Source organism: Symphalangus syndactylus, chromosome 12 (assembly GCF_028878055.3).
Source record: "Symphalangus syndactylus isolate Jambi chromosome 12, NHGRI_mSymSyn1-v2.1_pri, whole genome shotgun sequence".
NCBI classification, from domain to species: Eukaryota; Metazoa; Chordata; class Mammalia; order Primates; family Hylobatidae; genus Symphalangus; species Symphalangus syndactylus.
Window position 1 is genome coordinate 93,912,337 of NC_072441.2, and position 24,164 is coordinate 93,936,500.

The following is a 24,164-nucleotide window of genomic DNA, read 5'->3' on the forward strand; positions in this document are numbered from 1 at the left end:
CAGACAGACCCAAACTAAGGAACATTCTACAAAATGAATGGCCTGTTCTCCCAAAATGTCAATGTCCTGAAAGACAAGAATAACTGAAGAACTGTTCTCAACTAAAAGAGATTAAAGACAAGACAACTAAAGGCAATGCATCATCCTTGACTGGATCCTGGACCAGAAAAGAAAACATTTTTGTTCTATTTTACTATGAGGACATTAGTCAAACAAGTGGCAAAATTTGAATAAGGGCTATAGATCGAGTAAGGGCTATAGATTCAGTAACAGTACTATATCAATGTTAATTTTTTAATTTTACTAAGTGTACTATGCTTATGTAAAAGAATGCACTTGTTTTTAGGAACTTTAGACGTTAGGGGCCTTATGTCTACAATTTACTCTCAAGGTTCAGAAAAACTTAATATGCCTATGTATGTGCAGATAAAGAAGATGATAAAGTAAATGTGTTAAAATGTTAATATTTGAGAAATCTGGTTCAAAGGTACATGGGAATTCTTTGTACTATTTGTGCAACTTTTCTGTAAGTCTGAAAGTATTGCAAAACAAAAAGCTTTAAAACATGCTGTTGGATGAGGGGGTAGAGATTCCTTTTTTCTTTTTCTTTTCTTTTATTTTATTATTATTATTATTATTATACTTTAAGTTTTACACCTCTTCCAGGGACATGTACATACCTGGCCTTGTGTGAGGAAGTTGGCCATCAGCGCCCCCTTCACAGCATTGTTCATATCACAGTCTGAGAAGATGATGAGTGGAGATTTGCCTCCAAGTTCCAAGGTAACAGGTTTGATTCCTTTAGCTGACATCTCCATGATCTTACAGAACAAGGACAAGGTATTCAGAACTTTAACACAAATTATATTGCATGCTAAGTCAACTAGACCCTGAACCTACAAAATCATCTTGAACTGTTTGTGACCTGTAGCCTTATTCTTGTCAATATCCTTTGCCTTTTGTCTATTAAAATATTCTATTCCAGAAAACTGAAGAGAATCCACAGAGTTGCACTGACATTAGAAGAGGGAGTTCATTTAAAAAATATTGTCCCAGCCTGGGAAACATAGCAAGACCCTATCTCTACAGAAAAACAGAAACTTAGCCAGGCACAGTGGCACATGACTGTAGTCTCAGCTTCTTAGGAGGCTGAAGCAGGAGGACTGCCTGAGCCCAGGAGTTCAAGGCTGCAGTAAGCTGTGACTACACCACTATAATCCAGCCTGAACAACAGGGGGAGACCCTGTCTCAAAAAAATAAAAATAAAAAATATTGTCAATTCACAGGATTGTCATAGCCAGAAATTCTTTTGTGTTATTGTTACTGTGTTTAAGGCTGACAGAGTTCAGAACACAAATTAATGTCAAAATAATGAATCTGAAATAGCCTGAGTAAAAATCCTTCCTTCTATACAAGAAATTAAGTCACCAGACAATACAAGTGGCAGCCCAGGCCCCTGTCCACTCAGACACATCCTCTCCTTAGGCTGGAGCTGTTAATTTCCACCCCTACCTGGCCTAACACAAATCACCCCATGTGTACTCCCTTTCCCCCTTCACACTTTTACAGGAAACTTCACACCTCTGCCTAATAAAATCTCCTTCCCATTCCCAATTCAGGCTAGGTAAAATCAAAAGAGAAGCCTCCAAAATATACTCTGGGTAGGACCGGCTTTGCCATATCCAAATGCCATGTGTGTTGACCAATACCGGTTTCATCCTCACCTTCATGCCAGTCGGCACACTTCCAGTGAAGGAGACTTTGGCCACATCAGGATGCTGACACAGAAACTGGCCTGTGGCAGCCCCTCCCTGCACCACATTGAAGAGCCCAGGAGGTACACCAGCCTCAGTGTAGATTTCAGCCAGCAGCAGTGCAGAAACAGGTGTAAAGGGAGAAGGTTTAAAGACCATGGCATTACCTGCATAAACCCAAGACACAAACATAAAAAGACTTTCTAAGACCAGTGATCCAGATCCCCTGAAAACAGGACTAGAGGACAATTCAAAAATGATTCCAATTGTTTCCTCTTCCCCAACCAAATCCTAGATCAAAAATGTTATTAATAACCATATTAGTTTGTTTTCATGCTGCTGATAAAGACATACCCGAAACTGGGAACAGAAAGAGATTTAATTGGATTTACAGTTCCACATGGCTAGGGAGGCCTCAGAATCATGGCGGGAGGTGAAAGTCACTTCTTACATTGGCGGCAGGAGAAAAATGAAGCAGCAGCAAAAGCGGAAACCCCTGATAAACCCATCAGATCTCATAAGACTTATTCACTATCAAGAGAATAGCATGGGAAAGACCAGCCCCTATGATTCAATTACCTCCCGCTGGGTCCCTCCAACAACACATGGGAATTCTGGGAGATAAAATTCAAGTTGAGATTTGGGTGGGGACACAGCCAAACCATATCAATAAGTAAACAACTCTTGTCCTTTTCATCTTGGTTTCTCTCATTAAACAGATCCCAAACCCTACAGTTGCCCAGTCTCACATTTGCATATCTAGGCCTTTTCACACATATTATCTCATTTAACACTTTCAATAGCAGTATGAAGTAGGTATCATTAGCTCCATTTTATAAAAGTTGACATTGGAGACTAGAAAGGTTCACTTGATGAGAGTCCCCAAAGCTAGTGACTGAATTCCGGGCCTATTTTTCCTCTTTCACAGCTGTCTCTCAAAGAGAAATAGGCTAAAACAAGGATACGCAATGGCAACAGGACAAAAGATGCATTTCAATATAACGTCCTAACAGTAATGCTTTTTAACATTATAGTTTTTTTCTAAGATATAATTAGTCTTCTTTCCTCAAAGATTCTTCTCTTTAAATACTGTAAGAAAACTATTTTATGTCAATCAGCCAAAGCTCCTCTTTGATAAGGAACTTATCAAAGCCTTGCTTATCATTTCTCTTAAGACCCAAATGAAGAAAGGAGTTTATCTTCTGCTTCATAAATGAAGTCAAACTCCTAAGTGCTAACTCCTACATTAAAATTCTTGTCCAGAAAGGAAGAGAACTTATAAGTAGCACAAATCTAATTCAGTTTAATAAGAAAAAATTAAATTTATTTTCATATACAAAATTAAATAAATAAAACCCGGGAATATCTAGACATGATTGTGTACAACCTAAACTATAAGCTCCTTGAGGGGCAAGACAGGGCAGGAACGAGACATGTCTTCTGAGGCTTTGAATATCCCAGAGCAGGCCCCTTTCAATTTAAAATGTGTGTTTGTAGAGAGGTGAAGGGTAGAGAATGGGGAGAGAACGAACGAGAGAATGAACGAATGGCTCTCAAATGGAGGGATAATTCATTCTTACCACAGGCTAACGCTGGAGCCGACTTCCAAGAGGCGATCTGAAAGGGGTAGTTCCATGCTCCTATTCCCACACATACCCCAAGTGGTTCTCTTCTGGTATAACCAAAGGATCCACCTGGGAGCTGGATGTGTTCACCTACGGGGAAAACGAGAGTAAAGCAGGATGCAGGTCTGTGCTCCCCAAGATTTCACCATCTGTACCAGTCTGACTTGTACGCCAGTCAACGCAGCCTCCCCACTTCTCCCAATACACCAGGCTCACCCTGTCTCCATTCTTCTATTTGTTCCAGTCATTCTTCCACTGGCTTCCACATATTCTCTCCACATAGAGAACCCTGCCTATCCTTCAAACACATGTTTATCCAACTTGATTTAACAATTCTCTAAGAATTTACTGAGCCTCTGTTAGATAGCTTAGATGAAACAAAATGGAAATGAGAGGAACACTCAACAGCAGGGGAAGCATGTGAGCTCCCCGCAACCTTCCTAGGCCCTATCAACCTTCCAATATCAATTGTTGAAAACTTCATACATTGTCAAAAAAAGTTTGCTAAATAGATAAAACTGGTAAATATGACAAACTGATTCTTGTAAAAACTGGTTTTTCAGCAATTTGATCTAAAGCTCATGTATCATGCTAGCTGGTTTACATGCACTATCTCATTTAATCCTTAATCCAAGAAGGTAGGAATTATTATCTCCAGTTTAGATTAGGAAGGATAAAGTAATTCCCAGGCCACCCAGGTAGAAAGTGACAAACCCAAGACTTTCACCCAGGTTTGTCTTAATTCCAAAATCTTTGCCCTTCACCACTAGGCCCTGCTCTTCTGCCTCATTATCAGCTGATCACAGACACCAGGTGAGGACTTACCAGCCATGGATGCAGCCAAGCCCGCATAATACTCCAGGCACTGCCAGGAAATGTCGATGTCCAAGCGGGCCTCAAAGATGGACTTGCCGTTGTTGATGCACTCCATAGTAGCAATTTCATCCTTCCGTTCCTTTGGGTAAAGCAGGAGACTAGATTTAAGACATATTCCAATATGTCTTGATGTAATTAATGCTTAAATAGAATACACTGCTCAATTTTTAAAACTAGAAATAGTTTTCACTTTAAATGAAAAGAAATGGCAGTGTTACATTTAGAAGAGAGATAAAAGCTTATAGCTGAGCAGCAGCCCTGTTCTTCCCTCGTTAATTAATTGACAAAGATTTAAGACCACTACTTTTATATCAAGATCAGTTAGTAAAAGAAGGGGCAAGACCGGGCAGGAATGAACCCATGCCCTCTGAGGCTCTGAAAGTCACAGGGCAGGCCCATTCTGATTTGAAGTGTATATTTATTGAAGAGGTGAGGGGTAGAGAATGGAGAGAAAACGGATGGCTCACAAGTGGAGGAATAATTCATTTTGGAAAATGAACGTAATACGTATATGTACATAAATATCTATGTATGTTTGCTCATATATGGTAACAGAAAACAGTTCTTAGGGAAATTATACAAAATATTCTAACACACAATCGCATTTAAGAGGTTGTAATACGCATCACTTTAAGTCACCCAAAGAATTGTAGCATATTCTCTTCTAATATTTTCTAATACTTAGCATTCAATCAATACTATTTTCAAATACTGTTTCTAGTTCTGGGCTCCACAACTTACTAAGGATAAAGAAATTCAATAGATGGTCCAGGGATGAGCTTAAAGGTTTAGAAATTAGACCTAAAAAAGAAAGCTAAATAATGCCTTTCTTTGGTCTAAAGAAGATAAAAGAATTGAATATGTAAGAAGTAGGCAGTTGCTATTATGGGTTCAATTTAAAATAAATAATAGGGTGAATATCAGAACATACATAAAAGATTAATCAAGCAACTGACAAGAAGGAACATTCTGTTTATAAAACTGATCAGCAGTAAGGCTAGCCAGAAGCAAAATGGAGTGCAACAGAAACTAACTCAAGCATCTATCCACAGTACAAAGCTCAGAAAAGATGAAAGTAGGAATATGAAAATCAATATGAAATACAAGAAAGGACAGTTGGATAGTGAGATTTGGACATGCAGTATTTCTATAAAGGCCAGAGGTATAACGTGCTTGACTCATTCATTCTACATTCATTACTAGGGAAAAGAGTATCAGTCCTGTCTATCCCTTTAAGAGCTTACTTCTAAAAGGGCAAGTCAGCACATTTTAAATAAATATTGCAATTTCTGAATAGACATTTTCCTTCAGAAAGGATAATCTGTTCACATTCAAACTTGGTCTAAATTAAACTCTCTTTTAAACCAACAATTTACCTTCTCCCTTCCTGATTCTACACTCAACAACCTTTTGACAATTAACTTGTTTCCCAGTATGCTGACACTAGAAAGAGGGTACCCTAGGAGGACAACATACATCAATTCTTACACCAAGCATAAATTATTCCCCATTCTTAAGTTTGTTGAGTATAATTAACACGAAATAGTTTTCCAAAGGTATAATCAACCATAAGTAGCTTAAATTTTGTTTCTTGAATTCAAGAGGAAACTAGGACCTAGAGAGGCTAGTGCGTTAATCGTTTGAATAAAGTGATGAATCAGTACAGAACATTTCAAATACAGGGAAGAGATATTACACTGGCAATAGTGAAACACGGTTCTGCTTACACTTCAGTGTAAGAGTGAACAAATAGGAAGGAATCTGTGATTCTATTGCTGCTAAGCCCTGGAACATTTACTAATAGAAACTTTTACTCTGGAGATCTTTTTCTCTTTTAAAATAATGGATAGGCAAGTGGTTTTGGGGACTGTTTGGGGGTTTCAACTCTCAGAGAAAATTCAGTTTACTAGATGGCCTTGGGAAATTTTTTCTGTGTTACACTATTATTCTTCATCCTTACAAAAAAAAAAGTTATCTACTAAAGAGCATTAGGAGATCTTCTGATACAGTATGTATGGATCATCAAAGATGTCTCCGACAAAAATTTCTGCCTGCTACTATTGCAAGAACAACCATAAGATAAAATTGTTCACCATAACAACATACTGCTACAAGTATTTCTTAGGAAATACATGTGTTGTTCTCAACCCTGTTCCTCCTCTATATCACCCTGCTTTACAAAATGTCCTGACCAGGTGTCCACTGGGATGAAAGATTAGAAGCCAAGGGTAGGTCCCTCACTTCTCCCTTTCACTTGCAACCCCTCAGCAGGCCTTAATGTCTAGCTTTGAAGCCCACCAGACTAGCTCTCATACTTACTAGTTATATGATCTAAGACAAGCTATTTAACCTTTTTGAGCATTTTCTCATGTCTCAAATAGGTAAAATAGCTATATACATCTCAAGATGCTTTTGATAATACAATTATGTACAACAATCACCTTGCCCAGAAGGAAAAAATGGAGGGAGGGAGGGATAAATTACAGTACAGACCACTAAATGCTAAACATGTAAGCACAAGAGGCAAGAAAAAAGAATAGCACCAAACTCAGTGTCATGGCATTGTAAAAGCATGAGGTGTGAGAGTATACCCATGGTAAAGGAGGAAGGACCAGTAGTGCAGGAGAGCTGGGTCTTATGGTGTGTGAAGAGAAAAGACGAGGCTGGAGAAACAGGGCCTGAGGGCCATGTTAAGGAGGGGGACCATGGCCAGTTTTACCCAAGGATGTACCATGATCAAATGTGCTTCTGTAGGAGGACCACTCTGGTGGCACTGTACAAGACAAACCAACCTGGGCCAGGGCTGGAGGCAAGAAGATAACCTACATATACAATCTCTTCTTTATTTATATAGTTTTGTCGTCATTTTAAGTAACATTCTCCCTCTCCTTTTAATCCAAATGATAGCTGCTTCACAAGGGGTCTCCAACTGAAAAATGACTGGGTCTCACAGACAAGATCTGTACAATCTGGTAAAAGTACCAAAGGATTCAAAGTAAAAATAAGAAAATATGGGAAAAAAAAAAGTTCATTTCCACTAGGAATCAATGAGCTTCCAGCCAAGATGGAGTAACAGGGACCAGATTCACTCTCCCACCTTAAACAACTAAAAACACCAGATAAAATACATGAACCATTTTCAGACATCAGACATTAGGCAACTCAAGGCAGTGGTCCCTGGAGGAGGGAACCAATGAGGTGAGCCCTACAATTGCTGCAGCCTACTGCCTAGAGAAAGTTTTCAGGCCACAGAGCAGGGAGGAGGAAGCTAGGTGGCGCCCTGCAGACACATGAGTTGAGAAGATAGGTTGGGAGTTCAGGGAACATTGAGTGGCTACAGTTCTTCAAGACTGAGTATGGAAGGGAAAAGAGCGGCACAGATAGAGAACCCCAGAAATCTGCAGATTCCCCTTTGATTACCAGTGTGAAAAAACTACCCAAGATTGGGAAAAGGACTACCCAAGAAGAAAAGGTTTAAAAAAAAAAAAAAAGCCCCAGAACTCACACAGGGCCAGGTATAGTTCATGTTCCCACCAGCCATGGTGAGAAAACCTCATTAACACCCAGATCACAGGGTTAAGCAGTCAGAAGGGTATTGAATAACACGGCGAAATTTGCTGATCTAAAAGCAAACCTTCCAAGGATCAAACTGATTCCAAGTAACTTCACTGTGTCCCAGAACAAAGCTCAAGAATATTTTTTTAAAGTATAAGACTATCCAGCACCCAGCAATACAATATGCCCTAGTGATTCACTAGAGATCATATGTCTAGTGATCAAAAACTACCACGCATGCAAAAAGTAGAAAACCGCAACATTTAACCAGGAAGCAAAACTAATAGAAACATTCAGAAATAACACAACAGAACTAGTAGACAAGAACATTAAGTTATGATAGCTATACTCCATATGTTCAAGAAGGCACAGAAAAACATAAGCATGTTAAGGAGAGCCACAGAACACATATATAAAAGACCCAAATTAATCTAGAGATGAAAATACACTGGATGAGATTAACAGCAGATAAAACACTACAGATGATCAATGAACTTGAGTCATAACAATAGAAATTACCTGAAAACAAAACACACACACACAGGGGGTGGAAGGGAAGGCTCAGAAGGATAAAAAAAACCCATAAACACACCATAAAACCGGAAAATGAACTGAGCATCAGTGACGTGGGATAGCTTCAGGCAGCCCAATATGTTTGTAATTGGAGGCCCTGAAGGAGAAGTGATAGAAGAGGAGGCAAAAAAAAAAAAAAAAATCTAAAGAAATCATGGCCAAATTTTTTTTCCAAATGAAACAAATTTACAGATCCAAGAAGATCAATAAACCTCAGGAAAAATACATATGAAGAAAACTGCACCAAAAGACATCATAATCAAATTGCTTAAAACCAGTGATAAGGAGAAAAATCTTAAAACAGCCAGAGGTGGGGGGAGAGGGAGTACATTACATACAAAGATACAAAAATAAAAATGACAGTAAATTTCTCTTCTGAAACAATACAAATCAGACGACAGTGGAGCAACATCTTTAAAGTACTGAAAGAAAAAACTATATACAATTCATTCAAAAATTAATGCAAAAAAAAGACTTTTTTAGACATACAGAACCTGAAAGAGTACCAACAGACCTGCACTATAAGAAATGCTAGGCTGGCGGGTGCAGTGGCTCACACCTGTAATCCCAGCACTTTGGGAGGCCGAGGTGGGTGGATCACTGGAGGTCAGCAGTTTGAGACCAGCCTGGCCAACATGGTGAAGCCCCATCTCTACTAAAAATACAAAAATTAGCCGGGCATGGTGGCACACATCTGTAATCCCAGCTACTCAGGAGGCTGAGGCAGGAGAATCACTTGAACCCAGGAGGCGGAGGTTGCAGTGAGCCGAGATCATGCCACTGTACTCCAGCCTGGGCAACAGAGAGAGACTCTATCTCAAAAAGAAAAAAAAAAAAAAAAGAGAAAGAAAAGAAAAGAAATTAATTCTAGGCTGGGCACAGTGGCACACACGTATAGTCCCAGCACTTTGGGAAGCTGAGGCAGGAGGATGACCTGAGCCCAGGAGATCAAGACCATCCTGGGCAACATGAATAAACCCACTCTCTACAAAAAATACAAAAATTAGCCAAGGGTGGTGACATGAGTCTGTAGTCCCAGCTACTCAGGACGCTGAGGTGGGAGGATCGTTTGAGCCCAGAAGGCCAAGGCTACAGTGAGCTTTGATTCCACCACTGTGCTTCAGCTGGGGAGACAGAGAGAGACCTTGTCTCAAAAAACAAAACAAAACAAAACAGAAAAGAAATGCTGAAGAAATTCCTTCTAGCAGAAGAAAAAATGATAGCAGACAGATATCTGGGTCTACACAAATGACTTATGAGCACCAGAAATGGTAAATATGTGAACAAATGTGAAATATTTTACCTTATTCTTAAAATATTTTAAAAAATAATTGTTTACAGCAATAATTTTTTTTAAATTCCAGCCTGGGAAACATGGCATAACCCTATCTCTACAAAAAATACAAACAAAAATTAGCCGGGTATGGTGGTGCACACCTATGGGACGCTGAGGCAAGGGGATCCCTTGAGCCCAGGAGGATGAGACTGCAGTGAGCCATGATTGTGCCACTGCACTCCAGCCTGGGTGACAGAGCAAGACCCTGTCAAAAAAGAACAAAGAACTGCAGATCTTGATTAACTAGAAAAATCACTTAAAAGAAAACTGAGGGCTAATATGATTGTAGGTGTGGTCACAGAGTGGGATCTATTCAGTTATGGAATAAATTGGGGTGAACACAGGTCCAGAGCATGATCATCAGACAAGTGTTTTTGATTAATAAACAATAATAAACAGTGTGTTTTTGATTAATAAAACACCACACAGGTATCAAAGGAAAAGTAAAGGGGAGGGTAAACTAAAAAGAAATGAAAATTAGTATCAGACAACAGATTTCAGAGCAAAAAATATTATTAGATATTACCCAGGATCAATAAAAGTCATTTCTTAACAATAAAGGAACCGATTCTTAACAGCCCTACAATGCTGCTCCTTCACAGGAAAAAAAATGGGCAAATGAAAATAATAAATTATCTGCTTTGAGTTATCTTTGGTTTATCGAATTAAAAACAAATTTTTAATAACGAGGAAAATACTTTGTTGGGAAGAAAATTCTATACGAATATTTTGATATTTCTGCATGGTCAGGGATTTCCAAGCAAAGGACACTGACAAGTTGATTGAATAGCAAAGGCCTTGAAAGGCAGAGACAGTATCTCCCTAAAGATAAAGAAATCTGGAGAAATTTAGAAATGTAAACCTCTCTACTTCCTGTTCCTGGAAACATGTGCTTATACTCCAGGATAATAAACTTAGAGATACCTTCCCTCTCAACCCTGGAGATTTGCTTAATAAGTAATCTCAATCTCTCTCAGTCTCTCCCCAGAGAAGAGGATGGGCAGATGTGCCAGTAGTTTCTATTTAAATGAATCTCAGAAGTTTAGGGTTCTTCTCCTTTGGTGCAACTTCTTGCATGCACAGGGATCTCACCTGGTTCTCATCCCATCCCCTCACTCACCTTGGTGACTGGTGCTTTGAAAACAAAAAAACTGGGCCGGATGCAGTGGCTCATGCCTGTAATCCCAGCACTTTGGAAGGCCAAGGCAGGCGGATCACCTAAGGTCAGGAGTTCGAGACGAGCCTGGCCAACATGGGGAAACTCCGTCTCTACTAAAAATACAAAAAATAGCTGAGCCTGTAATCCCAGCTATTCAGGAGTCTGAGGCAGGAGAATCGCTTGAACCCAGGAGGCGGAGGTTGCAGTGAGCCAAGATTGTGCCATTGCACTCCAGCCTGGGTGACAGAGTGAGACTCCATCACACACACAAAAAAATGATAAACAGAAACTAGTGCTAAGGTATTGCTATGGCTGCTGCATTTTGCTGTAATAAACCATCCTTCTCTGTGATCCAAAAAGCCTCATGTCTCTTGCCAGAATATATATATGTATATAATATACATATATTACACATAATTGTATAATTTACAAATATAATATAGATTATATGTATATTACATAGATTATACATAATTAAGTGTATAACATAGCTTATATGTGTATAATTATGTATATGTATATTATATGTGTTTTATATGTATATGTATGTAATATATACACATATACACACACACTCTTGAAAGTAGGGAAACTCTCAGACCCGTCAGTTTCTGACTTAACATACTTATGACAAAAAGTCACCACAGACCTACCACTCAGCTATCCATGATTCTTACTTTGATGTATTTTCTTCTGAATTTTCTTTCTATAATGAACATCTGGTACTTCTGATCTTTAAGACTATAAAAAGTTTAACTATCAGAGTCCAGAATCAAGATGGCCGAATAGGAACAGCTCTGATCTGCATCTCCCAGCATGATCAATGCAGAAGACAGGTGATTTCTGCATTTCCAACCGAGGTACCAGGTTCATCTCATTGGGACTGGTTCACCCAAGAAGCACAAGGGGTCAGGGAATTCCCTTTCCTAGCCAAGGGAAGCCATGACAGACGGTACCTGGAAAATCGGGACACTCCCACCCTAATACTGCGCTTTTCCAACAGTTTTAGCGAACAGCACACCGGGAGATTATATCCTGCGGCTGGCTCGGCGGGTACCACACCCACGGAGCCTTGCTCACTGCTATCACAGCAGTCCAAGATGGAACTGCAAAGGTGGCAGCAAAGCTGGGGGAGAGGCGTCTACCATTCCTGAGGCTTGACTAGGTAAACAAAGCAGCCAGGAAGCTCGAACTGGGTGGAGCCCACCACAGCTCAAGGAGGCCTGCCTGCCTCTGTAAACTGCACCTCTGGGGGCAGGGCATAGCTGAACAAAAGGCAGCAGAAACTTCTGCAGACTTAAACGTCCCTGTCTGACAGCTTTGAAGAGAGTAGTGGTTCTCCCAGCATGGAGTTTGAGATCTGAGAATGGCCAGACTGCCTCCTCAAGTGGGTCCCTGACCCCCAAGTAGCCTAACTGGGAGACACCTCCCAGTAGAGGCTGACTGACACCTCATACAGGCAGGTGCCCTTCTGGGACAAAGCTTCCAGAGGAAGGATCAGGCAGCAACATTTGCTGTTCTGCAATATTTGCTGTTCTGCAGCCTCCACTGGTGAAACCCAGGCAAACAGGGTCTGGAGTGGACCTCCAGCAAACTCCAACAGACCTGCAGCTGAGGGTCCTGACTATTAGAAGGAAAACTAACAAACAGAAAGGAATAACATCAACATCAACAAAAAGGACATCCACACCAAAACCCCATATGTAGGTCACCATCATCAAAAACCAAAGGTAGATAAAACCACAAAGATGGGGAGAAACCAGAACAAAAAAGCTGAAAATTCTAAAAACCAGAGTGTCTCTTCTCCTCCAAAGGATCGCAGCTCCTCACCAGCAATGGAACAAAGCTGGACTGAGAATGACTTTGACAAGTGACAGAAGTAGGCTTCAGAAGATCGGTAATAACAAACTTCTCTGAGCTAAAGGATGATGTTTGAACCCATCACAAAGAAGCTAAAAACCTTGAATTCTACCAGAGGTACAAAGATGAGCTGGTACTATTCCTTCTGAAACCATTCCAATCATTAGAAAAAGAGGGAATCCTCCCTAATTCATTTTATGAGGCCAGCATCATCCTGATACCAAAGACTGGCAAAGACGCAACAAAAAATGAGAATTTTAGACCAATATCCCTGATGAACATCAGTGCAAAAATCTTCAGTAAAATACTGGCAAACCGAATCCAGTAGCACATCAAAAAGCTTATCCACCACGATCAAGTTGGCTTCATCCCTGGGATGCAAGGCTGGTTCAACATACACAAATCAATAAACGTAATCCATCATATAAACAGAACCAAAGACAAAAACTATGATTATCTCACCAGATGCAGAAAAGGCCTTCGACAAAATTCAACAGCCCTTCATGCTAAAAACTCTCAATATACTAGGTATTGATGGGACGTATCTCAAAATAATAAGAGCTATTTATGACAAACCCACAGCCAATATCATACTGAATGGGCAAAAACTGGAAGCATTCCCTTTGAAAACTGGCACAAGACATGAATGCCCTCTCTCACCACTCCTATTCAACATAGTGTTGGAAATTCTGGCCAGGGCAATCAGGCAGGAGAAATAAATAAAGGGTATTCAGGAGGAAGTCAAATTGTCCCTGTTTGCAGATGACATGACTGTATATTTAGAAAACCCCATTGTCTCAGTCCCAAATCTCCTTAAGCTGATGAGCTACTTCAGCAAAGTCTGAGGATACAAAATCAATGTGCAAAAATCACAAGCATTCTTATACACCAATAACAGACAAACAGAGATACAAATCATGAGTGAACTCCCATTCACAATTGCTTCAAAGAGAATAAAATACCTAGGAATCCAACTTACAGGGATGTGAAGGACCTCTTCAAGGGGAACTACAGACCACTGCTCAACGAAATAAAAGAGGACACAAACAAATGGAAGAACATTCCATACTCATGGATAGGAAGAATCAATATCGCAAAAATGGCCATACTGCCCAAGGTAAATAATAGATTTAATGCCATCCCCATCAAGCTACCAATGACTCTTTTCACAGAATTGGAAAAAACTAAAGTTCACATGGAACCAAAAAAGAGCCTGCATTGCCAAGACAATCCTAACCCAAAAGAACAAAGCTGGAGGCATCACGCTACCTGACTTCAAACTATACTACAAGGCTACAGTAACCAAAACAACATGGTACTGGTACCAAAACAGAGATATAGACCAATGGAACAGAACAGAGCCCTCAGAAATAATACCACACATCTACAACCATCTGATCTTTGACAAACCTGACAAAAACAAGAAATGGGGAAAGGATTCCCTATTTAATAAATGGTGCTGGGAAAACTGGCTAGCCATATGTAGAAAGCTGAAACTGGATCCCTTCCTTACACCTTATACAAAAATTAATTCAAGATGGGTTAAAGACTTAAATGTTAGACCTAAAACCATAAAAACCCTAGAAGAAAACCTAGGCAATACCATTCAGGACACAGGCGTGGGCAAGGACTTCATGACTAAAACACCAAAAGCAATGGCAACAAAAGCCAAAATAGACAAATGGGATCTAATTAAACTAAAGAGCTTCTGCACAGCAAAAGAAACTACCATCAGAGTGAACAGGCAACCTACAGAATGGGAGAAAATTTTTGTAATCTACCCATCTGACAAAGGGCTAATATCCAGAATCTACAATGAACCTGTTTAATTTACAAGAAAAAAATCAAACAACCCCATCAACAAGTGGGCAAAGGATATGAACAGACACTTCTCAAAAGAAGACATTTATGCAGCCAAACGACACATGAAAAAATGCTCATCATCACTGGCCATCAGAGAAATGCAAATCAAAACCACAGTGAGATACCATCTGACACCAGTTAGAATGGCCATCATTAAAAAGTCAGGAAACAACAGGTGCTGGAGAGGATGTGGAGAAATAGGAACACTTTTACACTGTTGGTGGGACTGTAAACTAGTTCAACCATTGTGGAAGACAGTGTGGCGATTCCTCAAATATCTAGAACTAGAAGACCGGGCGCGGTGGCTCACGCTTGTAATCCCAGCACTTCGGGAGGCCGAGGCAGGCAGATCACGAGGTCAGGAGATTGAGACGACGGTGAAACCCCGTCTCTACTAAAAATACAAAAAATTAGCCGGGCGTGGTGGCGGGCGCCTGTAGTCCCAGCTACTCGGAGAGGCTGAGGCAGGAGAATGGCGTGAACCCGGGAGGCGGAGCTTGCAGTGAGCCGGGATTGCACCAGTGCACTCCAGCCTGGGCGACAGAGCAAGACTCCGTCTCAAAAAAAAAATCTAGAACTAGAAATACCATTTGACCCTGCGATCCCATTACTGGGTATATACCCAAAGGATTATAAATCATGCTACTATAAAGACACATGCACACATATGTTTATTGCAGCACTATTCACAATAGTCAAGACTTGGAACCAACCCAAATGCCCATCAATGATAGACTGGATTAAGAAAATGTAGCACATGTACACCACAGAATACTATGCAGCCATAAAAAAGGATGAGTTCATGTCCTTTGTAGGGACATGGATGAAGCTGGAAACCATCATTCTGAGCAAACTATCACAAGGACAGAAAACCAAACACTGCATGTTCTCACTCATAGGTGGGAGCTGAACAGTGAGAACACTTGGACACAGGGTGGGGAACATCACACCCCGGGGCCTGCTGTGGGGTGGGGGAAGGGGGGAGGGAAAGCACTGGGAGAAATACCTAATGTAAATGACGAGTTAATGGGTGCAGCACACCAACATGGCACATGTATACATATGTAACAAACCTGCACATTGTGCATGTGTACCCTAGAACTTAAAGTATAATTAAAAAAAAAAGACATATGCACACGTATGTTTATTGCAGCACTATTCAAAATAGCAAAGACTTGGAACCAACCCAAATGCCCATCAATGATAGACTGGATTAAGAAAATGTGGCACATATATACCATGGAATACTATGCAGCCATAAAAAAGGATGAGTTCATGTTCTTTGCAGGGACATGGATGAAGCTGGAAACCATCATTCTGAGCAAACTATCACAAGGACAGAAAACCAAACACTGCATGTTCTCATTCATAGGTGGGAACTGAACAATGAGATCACTTGTACACAGGGTGGGGAACATCACACACCAGGGCCACGGCAGGGACGGGGAGGGGGCGGTGGCTGGGGGAGGGATAGCATTAGGAGAAATACCTAATGTAAATGATGAGTTGATGGGTGCAGCAAACCAACATGGCACCTGTATACCTATGTATCAAACCTGCACGTTGTGTACATGTACCCTAGAACTTAAAGTATAAAAAAAAAAAAAAAAAAAAAAAGAGGCAGGATTATCACTTGTTCCTTGCAGCTCTGGACTCCCAGGAAGAGGCAGCCTGGTCAGATTCTGGGAGACAAAAGAAACCTTTTGTTTCCGTCGAGTTTCAAATAGAGGACCTTCCATGTGTTAGGCCGGCGTGGTAACTACTACACCACAGAAACCCTTTGCACTGCAGGCTTTTTATGTTTTGCGATGAGCATTAAATACTTGTTTTTAGAATTTTTTTTAGTTAACAAAAATTGTATGTATTTATGAAGTAAAAAAAAAAAAAAGCTTAACTCTCTTTTTTTAAAGGGAACATCTACAAATCTATGAAATCTTCCCAATTAAAGTAACAATACTTAAAACCCTATCTGAAAAAAAATCTGAAAAAGAAAGGTAGACTTGAGAATCATCAAAATAAAGAATAAAAAGGAAACAAGTAAACAACATGGTTTAAACAGAAAGGAAGGCTGGGCACGGTGGCTCACGCCTGTAATCCCAGCACTTTGTGAGGCCAACGTGGGTGGATCACTTGAGATCAGGAGTTCAAGACTGGCCTGGCCAACATGGTGAAATCCATCTCTACAAAAACACAAAAATTAGCCAGGCATGGTGGCATGCACCTGTAGTCCCAGCTACTTGGGAAGCTGAGGCAGGAGAATTGCTTGAGCCTGGGAGGCGAAGGTTGCAGTGAGCCGAGATCACTCCACTGCACTCCAGCCTGGGCGACAGAGCAAGACTCCATCTCAAAAAATAAAAATAAATAATAGAAAAGGAAGATGAGCTATAAAGAGTGCATTATAATTCAAAACAAAGCTTTATAAACATGAAAACCTGCCAAAGGAGATGTCCAAGAGCCAAGATCCAGATGGGAAGTATTGAACAAAAACTTGTTTTATATACTAAGGTGAGCATGTGGAAATGTTTTTCCATTTTATGAAAACGTTATGGCCTAATGTTCCATCAAAGTCGAACTGCAAACATCACAAAGAACCCTCAGAGCAATGTCTGAGTTTTCTGGAAGGGAATAAATTGGAACATACCCTTATTATCCTGGCAGCCTCCAAAAGGATTCGGCAACGCTCCATGCCAGATTTTTGACTCCATATTTTAAAAGCAGCCTTTGCATTTTGAACAGCCAAATTTACTTCCTTTTCTCCTGAACATGTGAAAGTAGCTATCACTCGGCCTATAAAGAGGGGAAACATCAGTTTTAACTCAAACTGTTGCCACATATTTAAATAAAATATTATCTATCAATATTCTCTTAGTACTATTCCTTTTCTTTTTTTTTTTTTGAGATGGATTCTTGCTCTGTCACCCAGGCTGGAGTGCAGTGGCGCGAACTCGGCTCACTGCAACCTCCACCTCCTGAGTTCAAGCGATTCCCCTGCCTCAGCCTCCTGAGTAGCTGGGACTACCAGTGCACGCCACTATGCCCAGCTAATTTTTTAGTAGAGACCGGGTGTCACCATGTTGACCAGGATGGTCTCGATCTCCTGACCTCATGATCCGCCCGCCTCGGCCTCCCGAAGAGCCGGAATTACAGGCGTGAGCTACCGTAACTTCTTGTTTTTAAGTATGGTTTGATTTAGTGACCATCTCTATACTAGCAGGTTTTTTTGTTTTGTTTTTTTGTTATTTTAAGACGGAGTCTCGCTCTCGTTGCCCAGGCTGGAGTGCAATGGCACGATCTTGGCTCACTGCAACTTTCGCCTCCCAGATTCCAGCAATTCATTCTCCTGCCTCAGCCTCCTGAGTAGCTGGGATTACAGGCGCCCGCCACCACACACAGCTAATTTTTGTATTTTTAGTAGAGGGACGGGGTTTCATCATGTTGGCCAGGCTGGTCTTGCACTCCTGACCTCAAGTGATTCACCCACCTCTGCCTCCCAAAGTGCTGGGATTACAGCCATGAGCCACCGCACCCGGCCTAGCAGTTCTTAACTATATTTTGTGGTCATTAACACCTTTTAGGAGTCTGATAAAAGTTGTAGACCTCTCTCCAGAAAAATGTACTTAAACATATAACAGAATTACAGGAATGTCATGTCCCCTGCCTTAAACTCATCATGGATTTAGGGTTAAGAACCCCTGCCCTCTACTATTTTACAGTTGAGTTTACTAACATTAACTTCCGATTAAGTTTTGCAACACTCCTAAACATTGTCTCAGAATTTCAGGGGTCTTGTAAAATGAAAGTCAAAAGTAATCAGTCTACTGGGTTATAAACTCTGACTGTAAATCCCTTGTCTATATTCTATGTAGGTTATATCATATTACTTGATACTTGATAAATATAGTTAATAAGCAGTAATATCAGGATAAGGCATCCCTAAAAGAACATTTTTTTCTCAAAAAAATCCAAGATTTCCTTTTCTTATTCTACCTTTATTCCCTCTCCCTATTCTGGTGCAAATTATGAAACAATCAGTTTTTCTAGGCCCATATCCCAAGGACTGTACTGCCTCTACCAACAAGAATTCTTTAAGTTTGCCAACTCAGCAAATCCTCTTCACAAGAACTCCTGGGACTCTTTCCGGGGAGATTTCACAAATCTGCAATTTCTGTTACAAACTTGAATAGCCAGCTGGTAAAGGCGGTGGCTGAGGATCACACACACTGTAGGCAATTAAAACAAAGAGCAATTTTTCTTTCTTTTGTATCAGGATTAGGTCAGGGGTAGAGAAGCTGTCTCCTCCTATATAAAGAAGAGATGTGATAATGCCTTCTGGTTCTGCCAAGTCACTGCTCTGTGGTTTAGTGAGGATGGTCAAATACTAAATTCTCCAGCCCCCTGCAAATCAGTTTTATTGCTCTGGCTACATTTTACACAAAATATTTACATCTTTCTCCCCACATATATTCCATAAAACCCAGCAAAATAAACACAGCACAAAACCAAAACAAAAAGCCTCTTCTTCCTTATCTCTGTGACCTTCAGAGTTCCCAGAGTAAATCCAGTGCCTAGCACAGTGCTTAGCACACATTAAGCACTAGATTATAAAATTTTATTTCAGCGAGATTAGTAAATTGTGCAGAGCTCATGTAGACCATGGTGACTATGGTTACCAATACTGCATCATGTACTTGAAATTTGCTAAAAGAATAGATCTTAAATATTTCACTATCCAAAAAAAGCCATTAACTATGTAGAGCAATGGATAATTAGATTGACCGTGGTAATCATTTTGCAAGGTATACATACAACACGTTTTACACCTTAAGTATATACAATTTTTATTTCTTAATTATACTTCAATAAAGCTGGGGAAGAAAGTTCTGAATAAAGGTGGGGTTTTTTCCTTTCCCAGTTCTGATTAATGTGCAGAAATATTTTAATATTAGAATGTGGAGACAAAGTCCTCATTCGTAGTCATGAGAAACTATCTGTGAGCGCTCCTTCATTCCCAGCACAAATGATTATCTTCCCCACAACCCCGCCCCGTTCTTTTAGAATTCCTCTCCTATGCACACATTTGAAGACAATAATACATCAGTCCTAGTTTTAAAAGGGGGAACAGTTGGCTGGGCGCGGTGGCTCACGGCTGTAATCCCAGCACTTTGGGAGGCTGAGGCAGGAGGCTCACACAAGCTCAGGAGTTTCGAGACCAGCCTGAGTAACATGATGAAACCTCGTCTCTACTAAAAATACAAAAATTAGCCAGACGTGGTGGTGGGAGCCTGTAATCCCAGCTACCAGGGAGGCTGAGGCAGGAGAAGCACTTTAGCCCGTAAGGTCGAGGGCGCAGTGAGCTCTGAGATCGTGCCCCTGTACTCCAGCCTGGGCGACAGAGTGAGACCCTGTCTCAAAACAAACAAAAAAACAAAGAAAAACAAAAACAAAAAAAGGAAGTTAGCAGAGGCACGACTTCCCCCACCAGGCCTTTACGAACTCTGTTCTGGCCCAGGTAAAACTCCTCACGATCCTACCACGCAACTCATCAGCTTTTCTTTTCCTCCCTTCCCATCCCTGCCCAGAGGCACTCGCGTTGCTCCAGAATCGCTAGCTGCCTACACACACAACCTTAGACTCTCCACTGTCACTGTCTGTGCTCAAGTCAACCCTGCAGAACACAGGAAACGGGGGCTGGCCGGGAAATCCGCGCACCCGGCCCCAGGGCGCCCCAGCCTCCCCGGCTCGATGCAGTTACCGGTTGCAGGCTCGAAAGCTTTCTCGGTGCCGGAGGCGTCCGCCGGCTCCACGCGGGCCCCGCCACGGTAATTGAGCGGCTGCGACACGACGAAGGTGCCAGTGCTCATGGCGGCGACAGGAGAGGGCCGAAGACTGCGAAGAAGCGGGGAGAGCGCGGCCAGGCCTGCTCGGAGAAACATGAAGGGCGGACGCGGCTCCGCGGCAGAAGACGACGGGCCGCGGGTGGGGCGGCGGGGCGGGGCCGCGGGGCCGCGGGGCCGCGGGGCCGCGGGGCCGCGGGGCCGCGGGGCCGCGGGAATCGGTTCTAGGAGATTTTAGGGGCAGTCACTCGATTCCTCCGCGGTCCAGGTCAGGCCCTCCCCTCGCCAGGAGGGTGGAGCAAGACACCAGATTCTCCCCACCACCCCGCCATACCCCCACACAGTCTCCAGGCGGGAAGAGGACTTCCTTCTTCGTGATCAATATTTGCGTAGCACTTTGCAAGCGTTTTCGGGTTCATCCGGGAGTGGAATCGTTGCTAAAGGGGTAGAAGATCCAAAGAGAAATTGCCTACCTCACAACTTGCTTAAAGCCAAACGTCGGTGCCACTAAAGCCCCCTCCATTTCCACATTTCCTTCCCCAGACAACCAGAGGAGGAAAAGAAAAGCAACTGGATCCCCTTCCCCCATCTCCAGGTCTCCCAAAGGAAGAAGTCCTTGGGAACCCATACTGTGTGATCCAGGGTCTCTGCCTCAGGTCATCCAGTTGCCAATTTGTTGCTTTTGCTTAGTTTCACCATTAGCAGTACTCTTCTTGGACACAACCTCCAGAGTAAAAGAAAATGCCGGACGCGGTGGCTCACACCTGTAATCCCAGCACTTTAGGAGGCGGAGGTGGGTGGATTGCCTGAGCTCAGGAGTTCCAGACCAGCCTGGGCAACATAGTGAGATCCCCGTCTCTACTAAAAATACAAAAAAAAAAAAAAAGCCAACTGTGCAAGTGTGGTGGCGTGCACCTCTAGTCCCAGCTACTGGGGGGTTGAAGCACGAGGATCACTTGAACCCGGAGGCAGAGGCTGCAGTGAGCCAAGGTTGCAACATTGCCCTCCAGCCTGGGTGACGGAGCGACACTCCGTCTCCAAAAACAAAACAAAAAGAAAGAAAGAAAAGAAAGAAAAGATCTTTAGGGAGTATCAGCTCTTAGTCTGTCCTCTAGAACTATTAATACATCAAACACACACACACACACACACACATTTATTTTTATTTCCTGAACAATAATATGTTTACTACTCTTATAACTCCTGCAGTGGGGAGCCAGAAAACCATCCACACAGAAAGAAAGGAAAAAATTATTCAGAATCCTGTTCCTGCCCATTTTAACAGGGCCTTTCACTGAACAATAATACAGATTGAATTTTATTTTAAGCCTGAGTGTCCTCACATTCTTCATATACAGAATATAATTTTCTCACTGAAGACCTAACAGGTTTCCTAATCTAGGCAGCCTGACACTAGGATTAGGTCCTTAATGAATATTTGTTGAATGAACACGAGTCAGGTGTTACAAACCAGGACTTTGAAATCACTGCGCTGATGAGGATGTCCCCTAATGCTAGTTAGGCATCTCTGCTTGGATAATCTAGTCTTTTTCATTTTTAACAGCTTTTTAGGCTATAATACTCATATTTTCAAAAATAGGTTTGATTTATAAACCTGAGGTAATATGAAACAGAGTATGTGAAAGTGGTCTGAAAATTAGAAAGCACTATACAATTGCTATTATAATAACAATGTTCATAGTTTGCAGTGCCTTCCTGTTTTTCTCAAATGAAATTCAGGGTCATTGACTTTGGAATTTGTTCTTGGAGTTGATAATCAGCTAGAGGCTAAAGGCTATTGACCTTACAGAAAAATTTAGAATCTGTCATCTAAGACAGTAGCATTATATAGAAATTGTTCCAACTCTTCCAAATGTATAAGATATAAAAATGAGAGATTCAGAAGGTTTTTTTTAAAAAAAAGGATATGATTTTTGTTTTCTGGGAAAGGATCTCACTCTGTCATCCAGGCTGGAGTGCAGTGGTGTGATCACTGCTCACTGCAGCCTCAAGCTCCTGGGAACAATCAATCCTTCCGCTTCAGCCTCCTGAGTACCTGGGAAGACAGGTATGTACCAGGGTGCCTAATTTTATTTATTTATTTATTTATTTATTTTTAGAGACAGGGTCTCACCATCTTGCCCAGGCTGGTCTCGAACTTCTGAGCTTAAGCAATCCTCCTGCTTCAGCCTCCCAAAGTGTTGAGATTACAGGTGTGAGACATCACCTGTATATACTGATATATACAGTATATATATATATGCATAACTATGGTCCCAGCTACTCAGGAGGTGAGGTGGAAGGATGGTTTAAGCCTGGGAGGTCGAGGCTGCAGTGAGTCATGATCACACCACTGTACTCCAGCTTGGATGACAGAGCAAGACACTGGCTCAAAAACAAACAAACAAAAAACCAAGCCATTCTGGCATACCATTTAAGTTAAAGGCATTTGAAAAATAGCAGGGATGCTGAGGTAAGAGTATCACTTGAGCTCAGGAGGTTGAGGCTACAGTGAGCCATGATTGTGCCACTGCACTCCAGCCTGAGCAATAGAGTGACACCCTGACTCAAAAAAAAAAAAAAAAAAGAAAAACAGCAGGTGCAAAAAGATCACTCTAACCTTTGTGCTGTTTCTTCTTTTTTTTTTTTTTTTTTTTTGAGACAGGGTCTTACTTTTTTGCCCAGGCTGGAGTGCGGTGGCACTATCATAGCTCACTGCAGCCTCAACCTTCTGGACTCAAGCGATCCTCCCACCCCAGCCTCCCAAGTAGCTGGGACTACAGGCATGTGCCATCACACCCAGCTAATTTTTGTATTTTTTGTAGAGACAGGATCTTGCCATGTTGCCTAGGCTGGTCTTGAACACCTGGGCTCAAGTCATTTGCCCACATCGGCCTCCCAAAGTGCTGGGATTACAGGCATGAGCCACTATGCCCGGCCTTGTGCTGTTCCTTTAAAGCAAAAGATGAAATTCCCATGTGAAAGAAGCAACATCCTTATCTTTTTTTTTTTTTTTTTTTTTTTTTTTTGAGACGGAGTTTCCTTCTTGTCGCCCACGCTGGAGTGCAATGGCACGATCTCGGCTCATAGCAACCTCCGCGTCCCGGGTTCAAGCTATTCTCCTGCCTCAGCCTCTGGAGTAGCTGGGATTACAGGCATGCGCCACCACGCCCAGCTAATTTTGTATTTTTAGTAGAGATGGGATTTCACCATGTTGGTCAGGCTGGTCTCGAACTCCGGACCTCAGGTGATTCACCCGCCTCAGCCTCCCAAAGTGCTGGGATTACAGGCGTGAGCCACTGCGCCCGGCCTGCAACATCCTTATCTTTAAGGACAAGAAATCAAGACCAAGAGAATTCCGTACAGACCTTGTTAAAATAACTCTTACCTTTTAAGTCCTTCCACAGAATTTAGTTGCTTCATCATAACTTAGCACTCTTTGTCCGATTCAGTATATAAGGAACTGACTCAAACTGCTTCTTTTCTTGTGTGCCACCTAAAACCTGCATTAAATACATTCGTGCCGGGCACGGCGGCTCATGCCTGTAATCCCAGAACTTTGGGAGGCCCAGGCGGGTGGATCACCTGAGGTCAGGAGTTCAAGACCAGCCTGATCAACATGGTGAAATCCCGTCTCTACTAAAAATACAAAAATTAGCCGGGCTTGGTGGTGTGCGCCTGTAATTGCAGCTACTTGGGAGGCTGAGGCAGGAGAATCGCTTGAACCCA

At 41.8% G+C, this 24,164-nt stretch overlaps 1 protein-coding gene across 2 annotated transcripts in view; it reads right to left on the reverse strand.

The window, feature by feature from the left end:
• ALDH9A1 (aldehyde dehydrogenase 9 family member A1) overlaps nucleotides 1-20,801 on the reverse strand; it is a 37,767-nt gene extending 16,966 nt beyond the window's left edge. The window contains exons 1-6 of one of the 2 annotated variants that reach the window (XM_063625036.1): nucleotides 20,384-20,801; nucleotides 17,243-17,388; nucleotides 4,205-4,334; nucleotides 3,335-3,469; nucleotides 1,725-1,921; nucleotides 681-821 (exon numbers count right to left, since the gene is read on the reverse strand). In XM_063625036.1, coding sequence (XP_063481106.1) covers nucleotides 681-821; nucleotides 1,725-1,921; nucleotides 3,335-3,469; nucleotides 4,205-4,334; nucleotides 17,243-17,388; nucleotides 20,384-20,534 — 900 coding nt within the window. In that variant the 5' untranslated portion in view covers nucleotides 20,535-20,801. Of the gene's footprint in view, nucleotides 1-680; nucleotides 822-1,724; nucleotides 1,922-3,334; nucleotides 3,470-4,204; nucleotides 4,335-17,242; nucleotides 17,389-20,353 lie in introns of both variants that reach the window. The other variant, XM_063625035.1, reaches the window with a different exon arrangement.
• Between the last annotated feature and the right edge of the window lie 3,363 nt (nucleotides 20,802-24,164).